This window comes from Schistocerca serialis, chromosome 5 (assembly GCF_023864345.2).
Source record: "Schistocerca serialis cubense isolate TAMUIC-IGC-003099 chromosome 5, iqSchSeri2.2, whole genome shotgun sequence".
NCBI classification, from domain to species: Eukaryota; Metazoa; Arthropoda; class Insecta; order Orthoptera; family Acrididae; genus Schistocerca; species Schistocerca serialis.
This window is the reverse complement of record NC_064642.1, coordinates 536,215,782-536,225,572: the sequence shown is the minus strand read 5'-3', so window position 1 is coordinate 536,225,572 and position 9,791 is coordinate 536,215,782. Positions and strand designations below refer to the sequence as shown.

The window sequence follows — 9,791 nt, the reverse complement described above, 5'->3', positions numbered from 1 at the left end:
ATTTAATTTAGCAATTAAGATATTAATTTACATGAAATAAATATTTAAAACATAATATATGATTGAATACAGTTACAGGTTTTGAAAAATTATAGTTTAAATTAAAAAGAAGATGTACAGATCTGTAATTGTTGTTTAGAAATATTTCAAAGTTAAAATCGATCAGTGGGAATTTGTTTTTGGACATGAACTTGAAACTCACAAAAGATTTCATGGGAATCTAATTAAAATACAAAAATCATATGCCTATTTTGAAGATAAATATTAACATCATCTTAATGCTATTTTGATTGAAGCATTGTAAATACGATTACTTATCTGGATTTATAGCTTCAGAAGAACCATGGACCAGTTTTTGTAACATATAGTTAGCTTTAAAGATGTGTTGTAACTCTTCAGTTTTTCTGTATCTTTTAACAGAAATTAGTTTATTGCAGTATATATTATCGTACCAAAAGTCATCAAATGAGAGAATGATTTCTTAAGACAGTATCACTTCACCAAAACCCAAAGGTGTTAGTAAAACACATATCAACAGCAGTCTTTAAACCCTTATCGATCTGAAGAAATTGTCAGTTACAAAAAATATAATTAATAAGACAGTTTCTGCAGATCAGATTTTGAATTGGGTTCACCTATATAATAAACTACTACTAAACAATCATTATCACAATGTAGAAGTTTTTTCACTATATCGTTTCATTACGAATTCAGTTCAAAACTTTTCATACTCTATAGCATCACCAATTAAATACAGAAAACAATTGTAAGCTTATGTTGCAATTAAAAATTTTATTCGTTTAAATAAGATCAGGGACTCTTTCGCATGATGAACAAATAAACTATGTAAATTACAACTGTAATTGTAAATTAGATTATATCTCTAACAGCCTACTAAGATAAAAATGTTAGTTATTAATTCGGAATAAATAACATTGGTACCTTGCGCAGAAAATTTGCTTTCATTTGTCCTTTTGTTTTTCCCCCAGAAAACAGAATCAGCTAGATTTGTCAAGCTGAATCTTATACATGTGAATACTTTCATCTGTTCATAAGAGCGGTGAAGATAGATCAGTCAGTATTACGAGCATCGTAGTAACAGAAATATTCGAGTTTATCTATGTGAAAATCGGGCTGTGAATTGCACAGTGAGGTGGCTAATAGCTTTATTCTCCTAACTAGTATCAATTTGTTTGCTGATTTTTCAGTTTTACCTGACTTCTAAGATACCTGTGTTGGAGTATCTTTCGAGTTGGTAAAATGGCTTTCTCTTACCAGATATGAGTATAGGGAAGTGTGGTGTTAAAAACATTTGTCAGTTCTGTTACGAACAACATTCTCCTTATCGACTGCCAGTTCTCACTTAAGTTAAGCTGCCTGTTTATGGAGTTTAGTCGTAACGTATCTCCGTTCGGGCTTAAAATGCGAAATTTGTCATTATGTTAATTCGATAGGCCAACTTCAGAAGTTTCCTAAGTTTTAATATGGTATTCATTTTAGAAAGATTGCTCATGGTGAAAATCATAATGCTTGTCGTTGACAATGATGGTTCCTCAGTGGCTGGTGTGTATTATGACTTGAAGTTGTTACTTGATTGTCATAATCAGTAATTTCGTATTTAAATTGGTTGTGATTGTGCTGGAAGATAAATCATGTTCAAAACAAGGATCTGGACTATCACTGGCATCAACAGTACATTTGAAGTGTCGTTCTTTCCAAAATAATGATGCAGATATAACGTGGAGCTGCACAGTATAAATGTATGCAGCTGTGGACGCCACCAAGTCATTAGACTAATTTTAAACGACAGTGACTTAAACAATAATGGACAAATCAACTAAGGGTAAAAAGATGGACTTCCAAAACAAACAAACAAAAAGTTGCATTTTGTAACAGTACGTGAAGTCTAATATTTAACATGTAGATGAAAATCACAAGAGGAAACTAGTGACAAAGACAGAATTTTTGAAGAGAATGGAAGGAGCCAACCAACACTATGAGTAACCAAATAAGACATGAAGAAAAAATAAATACACATTTCATATGTACAGTAACATGACAACAACATCACAGATGAGCAGAAGAATGGTACATGTTGTAAGGGAGTAATTAAAAGTGGAGCAAGGAAAAAGAAGAGCTTGTGGTGCAACAAAGCTACAAGTCCATGAACTGAGGCGGAAACTAATAAGAAAAGAAAGAGTAAGGAGAATGGATAAGAGCAGTAAGATGACAATTCAGTTCGTCTGTATAATTTTAGGAGGACGATAATCTGAGAAAAGATGTGCACCGAATGTCGAAGCCTATGGAGGCTGGAATTGTGAAAGATTCCAGGAGCGTTTGACCCTGACGGCACACTACCGCTTGCCCGCTGTTGCAGCTCCTCGAGTGCACGACTGGGCTATACCCCCACTCTTCCACGTCTTTCTGCCTTTTCCGCCCCCTCCCCTCTTCTCCTCCCACCGCCACGTCTCTCCGCGTACTGCTCCTCCTCTTCCTCACTGCCTCCTCAATTTTATTATATTAATTTCACAGGCCCTCATTATTGGACATATTAAGCCACATTCCAACCAGTTCAGGTCAATGGCTGCAGGCTGGTGCTCCGGCTGGCTGGCTCGGCCGCTCTGATCGCCTCGGAGCTATTATGCAAATGCAGCCGTCGCGGGACTTCTCCTTCTCTGCCCGTCTCCACCTCTTTTCCTGCTTCGTCGCTCCCCGTCCTTGCACTGCTGTGCGGATTCAGAAGAATATAGATCGCGCCGGCTGCCACCAACTTCGTGACAGGACACTGGAATTCCTGATGCTCCGCCCTGCATGTGTTCGTTACCACTATCTTTTCCATCCCAATTCCCCCTCCTCTCCCTCTCTCCAACACATCCACAGCCCACCTCTCCAAAGCCCCAATACTTCGCCCACGACTGTTCACAATCATCAGTCTTCTTTCCTCCCAGCTTTCTACTCTGCCCCTCTCGAAAAATGTTTCCCACCCAGAGACGCCATATATCTTAAACTATGAAATGCTTAAACTGTAATAGACAGAGGAGAATTCCACACATCGTTTTGTTCAATAATTTTACGAAAGAAATTCTCAACCGACTTGATTATTAATCTATGCCGCAATTTTCTCGAGTTAATTCGTCAAACAACTCAGCGCTTTTGTGCTTCATTATCTGGACTGTTTCCTTCTAACGATGCTGGCATATCACATTGCTGATTCATACTTCCGTTTTAGCACGTCTAAATATCTTCCTCCCTCGCGCACTAAGACAACATAGCAGTTGCTGTTCTGTTAGACTATTATCTCTGAAGATAAATCTGAAGACAGTCTTCTTAACGGTGGAAGTAGGATTCCGTAGTTTCCAGTACTTTGAACTAAAGGCAGAACAGTATTGACTGCATTGCCTTTGTTTATCATTTACTTAAATTTTTGACCTTCTAGGTTGAACTTGACCAACTGTCTAGTGGCACAGTAGAACACTAGAGTCCCCTTCTACAGTCGGGAACGAACATAAACTACTAATCCTTGCATTAAAGAGGCACTAACTTTAATAATGCGTTATGCTTGTGAAGCAGATTCAGAGTCTTGTGATAACAACATTTACATATAGGAAGTCTTCACGGGTTGTCAGCCGAGTAGCATCGTCGTCTCGTAGCAACGTTTCGATGGAATGCGTCTCCATCATCTTCGCCTGAAGATGATGGAGACGCCTTCCATCGAAACGTTGCTACGAGACGACGATGCTACTCGGCTGACAACCCGTGAAGACTTCATATATAAAATTCGCCGAGAAAGCCTGCACTCGCATATAACTACATTTACATTCAGACAGTATTACATTCAACAAATTAATATCAATTGTGGAATAATTTCAACGGCGACAGGTCAGTTTCCAAATTAAGTTTCCTCTGAGCTTCCAAAAGTAATGGTGTTGGCCCCTATTTCAGTGTAAGTAGTATGGGAAAATAGTACTCTTCTTGGGACTATTGAACTATGATATCTTCTGAGCTACTTGGTTTTGGCCCCGTCTTTATTTACGGAGTAGCCCAGTCATTCAAGCCACTGACTGTCTCGTACAAAAGACAGAGTCTCGGCATAATCTCAAAAATAAAAACGTATTATCTGTTCTAGGTCCTTCACCCGAAACCCTAAGACATCTTTGATATATCAGTTACGTTCCAAAACCCCCTTGTAGTTGAAGACCGATGCGGGAGTTTGCACCGCTCTCTCCTTATTGGACGAAGATTTCTTAAAGAGATAAATTAACATGATTGTGATGTAGATGTATCACGTAACTCCTGAAGATGAGAGTATCTCCATCAGGAAGTTTACCTGACTTTGAGAGTGTCGGAATTATTTTGGAGAGTCCTTCATCCACTGGGCTGTAATGTTCAACGCTTCCACCCAATACCCACCACCCACACGTCAGTTTGTACGGGAAAGATCGACGAGCGTTCAGTCACTGTTGCACGACGTAATGAGTCTCGGGGAAGGACCTCGCTGCATCAGGAATGTGGTGCACCTTCTCGCGAGGAAGGCGCGGTTTTGCAGGCTGGCTTGGCAGCATGCAGGCGTAATTAAATGGCGGACAGCAAGGTGGAGGTAATGCAAAGCAAGGCGCGGCCCCGAGCATGTGGGGAGTGTGCGCCCACAGCTCGTATCCGCAGTTGGCAGCTCAGTCCTCACCGATTTCCCACCGAACACGCCTCGTCCCTCGTGCTAAGAGCGTTCCAGAAAATAGCTCATCCTTCCTTTTCCGCCAATAACATCTCACTGTTTTATTGTGTGCAGAAAGACTACTGTATCTGTTACAAAGATCTTGTACTCTTGAGTGGTCGAGTTACTCGTCAGTGATTTCTGTAGCCAGCCATCGCGATAGAATAAAACTGGCAGGTAGGGGCAAGAACGTGGAGTTTTACCTTCGCCCAGATTCAGTTTAGCATCGTCTCGATAGAAAACTAAATCTTCTTGAATTTTATTTCTATTTTCCTTCGCATATAAATATTTGATATTTCTATTTTCTTAGTGAGTTCTTGCACAACACGACTTATCTTGGCCTTATTTCCGTGTATACCTGCTCGTCTTTTGTTGTAATCATTTCTTCCTCTTTCAAAAACATTCTGCAAACTACAGAAGTTCTATAATCTCGCCTACGACAACTTAAAGAATATACGCCCTCACTCCCTTGCAGTTAAAGACCGATGCCAGATTTCGCCCTCCTTCCTCATTGTTGACTGACGATTTCTTAGAGAGATAGATTTACATTATTATGAAGTAAATATATCATCTGATGTAAATATATCACCTGGCTCTCCAGTCGGAAGTTTATCTGACTTTGAAAGTGACTGAATTATGCCTCATACTGTAGAGTCCGTCATCCACAGGCATGAAATGTTTGCCGCATCCAGCTGTACGACACGCCATGTTTACGGGAAAGTGCGATGAGCATTCAGTCACTTTCTGGTGTGATAGAATCCTGACTTGATCTCAAAATCAAATATGTTGATGGTTTAGGCAGCTCCCTTTCGTACCTTTAAGATAACAATGTCATGTTGTGAAATTCCCCTTGCACGTTGTAGGCCGATGGCGAAGATTTTACGATAGTTCTACTCCCTCTTTATACGACTGTAGGTCCCCATGAGTTGCTAGACACGCAATAGACCAGTATATCAGGATTCCGAGTCTATCAGGCAAGTAACTAAGTTATTGTATCATATGAAAACAACCACTGGGACAAATACGTGCGTAATACCTATTTCGTAAAACGATACAAGCTTCTCCGACTCATGGAACACGGAAGCAAGTATGAACATTGACGGTGAACAATACATTGGCATCTCGTGTCGTGACTGTCAAAGAGTAGAAGAACGGCTGATGGTGATACCATTTCTTCGTCGTCGATGTCCACTGAACAAGCGAGCTGAACAGTCTACACTCTACGCCACGAACGGCTGAAGTCAAAGTTTCTGCGCAAAGTACAGTATTCGACTCCCCTTTAAGGCATCATATTTCAGGTTAATTTTTAAGCGACCAGAAAGACATCAGAGATATTTCTTTTCCTTAACGAAGCAATCGACAAATTTAATTACAAAAAAGAATCAATCATAAACTGAATGAGATCATTAATAAGTACAAAATAATTCATTAACCTTTTTAGTTTGTTAAGCGTGTATTGCACCACACGATGATCCTGTGAAGTTAGGCATATCGGTAGATGGCAGGAGGTGCCTTAGTTTCGTCACTGCACTGCCACCGGACACGAGAGTAGCAGAAGGCTGCGCATTACTTCCAGTCCCCAGCGAATAAATATTAGTTCAGCCTGATCACATCCGTTCGTAAATATCGTGGTTGGTCTCGCAATTCGGTTTGTACTTTCTTCTTCATTTTACAATGTGCACTCTGTCTTCGTCCTTATAAGGAGTTTGCAGACCAGGCGAGATACGTAATGAGAAGGGCTTTTAACTGTATTTTCTGATGCGACACCTCAAGAGAACACAGATTTATGTTTGCTGAGGTGCTAGAAGTAACGCGGAATGATACGTTTCGAACGGCAGATATTGCTGTAAATTCCTAGAATAGTAGGAACAACAGTCTGAAAGAACTTAAAATGGAATGGAAGTCTCTTCTTATGCGCTCTAACTCCGAATGGATCATTTCTTTTTATTAATTGTGGAGAACACAATATTGTTTTTCACCCTGAACAGGGCGACAAAATAACTGAGAGTTTGTGTACCTGAAATATCGAGCTCTTCAGGTAATTTTTTCGTTTCTGTCACGGCTCCGTACACAAAGCTGTCCAAATTAAGAGTAAAATTCAACTCTCTCCTGTCATCTCGTTACAAATGTTGCATGCTAGTTTTATTATTTAGCCAAGTCTCTGCAAGCAGCAGGATAACACTAAGTACTTGTTTGCTGAATACGAAACTGTGCTACAAAATAGCAGAGTGTTGTATAACACGCATCAATGTCAGTTTTTCAGTGGATAGATTATTATCTAATACGGAATAAATCCCTCTTCTAGACCCAGAGGAATCTTCGCTTTCACTGATAAAAGACTGACACGAATACAATTCCGTCAGGAGTATCTGAATGTGATGCGAGTGGTATCAGATTTCAAGAATGGTGGCTCCATCCAACAAGCTGTGCCTTTGGATTGACAACACATGTATTCTTAGTGGACTGCGTTTGGATGCTTATGGTCTTCAAGAGGATGGACGCACCTCCATTTCAAGAAAAATACATCCTATATACGTTGCATGTGACGAGGATGCACAGTTCGGTCAAAGAAACTATCTGCCTGGAAGTAAAACAGTGTATTGTGGAACTATCTGAGGTGCAATATTCCCAGAGTATTTATGTTCTTTATTTTTATGCAATCCATCCTTGCAGTGGAGAATGCAATAATCATTTCTGTTAACTTTATTACTGGTTCTTAGTCAAATACAGTAATTATTATACAAGACAACATATTTTACACGCTGTAGATTTTGGGTTGGAACTCCGTTCCTGTTTCATAGTTGGTATTCGTATGTTTTGATATATTAAGAAGCAAAATAGCCTATAACAACAAGAGAAAGAAAGTAGTATATAGATGTCTTACAGTGTACACCAGAAAAATTAAACGATGATTTGAGACATTGACGGGTAGATTTCAATGGTGTGAAATCTCCATGTACTTCACGTGGTCTCTTAATTTCTATGGTTGCTATAGATTATTTATTCAACAACACACCAGAAGATATGAATGACATATGCGAAACAGTAACACTAGGAAATCGGCATGTAACTCTAAACCTAGGTTGCGTAAAATAAGCTGTATTCTTGTGTAATAATAGTGTAAACTGTAGAAAGCTATATTTGTGGACATATTTTATTTGTTATTTATGTGTCAATAAGTTATCTCAACTGTTGAAAAAACGAGCACAGAACCATACTGTTCTCATCACCGGACAGACAGTTTAGTTGCTTGGGCTACACCCAGTGTCTTCTAAAAGCATATGAGTCAAGTTACACGACACTTACGAAACTGAAATTAGAAACGTGAACGTTGACTTCGCCACGTCATAAGAGGCTGCGGCGCAGAGTCCACTGTTTTATTCTGGTTGAAAATAATCGTAGACATGATATATGATGGCACCATAACCACTTTCAGTATAATGAAGAAAGACGAACTTTGTCTGGTTCACTTCTTATCTTTATTCCTTTCCTTCTTCTTTTATTTATTTATTTATTTTGAAACACAATGGTCACCTTTCTGAGGAGCTGTAATGCACATCAGTTAGATACGAATCTTAAAATGGCATGTAACAAAAAGTGAACCAGCAATCTGAATAAACATAAAAAGTGAGACTGACGGTGGTGATTGTCTTTCTTGATTTGGTTCGTTGAGCCCAAGGAGTGTGATGAGGTGGCAATGAAGACTGGTCCGTGGAAGCGTCACATTAGGTATGTTAGGGAGAGAATATGGAGTGCACATCCAAACGATGAGTGAAGTATGGTCGGCAGAGGTTGTGGAGAGGGCATTCAAACAATGAGTTATAATAAGTGAAGTATGTTAGAGGATATGGACTGGACGTACAAACAATGAGTTATGTATGGTAGGCAGAGGATATGGAGGGGACATACAAACAACGAGGTATGGGTAGCCAGAGGATATGGAGAGGATATCCAAACTATGAGTTACATATGACTGCTGGAGTGTATGGAGCGGCTTGCTGGAATGTATGGAGAGGCATGTAGACAATGGTACGGTAGCCAGAGGATACAAGCATCCAAACATGATTTAGGTATGGTGTCCAGAGCTTACGGAGAGGATATACAAACAATGAGTTAAGTATGGTAGCTAGAGAACACGAAGAGGACATCCAGTGAGTTAGGTATGGTAGCCAGAGGAGAAGGATAGGTCTTCCAAACAACCGTAGCCAGAAGATATGAAGATGAGATCCAAAAAACTGAAGAATGGAGCCACTGCATAAGTAATGAAGAGCACTCGATTGTTTGGGAAGAAGGTACGATCGTTACTGTGCGGATCGAAGCTGTCGAGGGCGGGAGCTGCGCAGACGACGCGGCGGCAGTGCAGGGCGGGGTGGGGGCGGCGGCCGGCCTAGCTGTGCAGCGAGCCGGCGCCGGCCTGCGAGTGCGCCAGCATCAGGATGTCCTTCTTCTCCTTGGGGAAGCGCAGCTCGCGGCCGGCGAGGCGCGCCGCGTCCAGCTCGCGCTCGGCCTGCCGCAGCTCGCGGCTCAGCGCGCCCGCGTTCTCCTGCTCGCGCGCGATCCAGTCCAGCGCCATCTGCGAACGCATGTCGTCGTCCAGCGCGCGGTTCGAGTAGTGCGCCACCACCTCCTGCCGCGAGCACTGCCGCTCGCGCATCGCCTTCAGCGAGCCGTTCCAGTGCAGCAGCTGGAACACTGTCATCAGCTCCTGGAACTCCAGCATTGTGCGCCCCTTGTTCGTCTCCAGCATGAACCGGAAGGCGCCGATGCCAGTGTTGGGGTTGTCCGCCTCCTCTGGGTCACCCTGCACAAAAAAGGAGAGACATTTGCTACAAAGTGTACAGAAAAAGAAGCAGTTCGAGGTGATACTATTTAAATTAAAAAGAAGGGGGCATTATATTAGACATTTTATGAATCCAACATTGTTGAAGCTTTCGTAGCCACATGTTGCCGTATAGACTGGTGGTATGTGTCTCGGAATCTGTGTCGGTTGGTTGATTGATTTGGCGGGAGGGGACCAAACAGCGAGGTCAACGGTCCCATCGGATTAGGGAAGGATAGGGAAGGAAGTCGGTCCTACTTC

The 9,791-nt window shown here is 41.3% G+C and overlaps 1 protein-coding gene across 1 annotated transcript in view; it reads right to left on the bottom strand.

Annotated features, from left to right (window-relative positions):
• Positions 1 to 4,928: 4,928 nt before the first annotated feature.
• LOC126482064 (protein limb expression 1 homolog) overlaps positions 4,929 to 9,791 on the bottom strand; it is a 314,505-nt gene continuing 309,642 nt past the window's right edge. Inside the window, exon 4 of the mRNA XM_050106039.1 lies at positions 4,929 to 9,512. Within this exon, the coding sequence (XP_049961996.1) occupies positions 9,099 to 9,512 (414 nt within the window). The 3' untranslated portion in view covers positions 4,929 to 9,098. The remainder of the gene's footprint in view (positions 9,513 to 9,791) is intronic.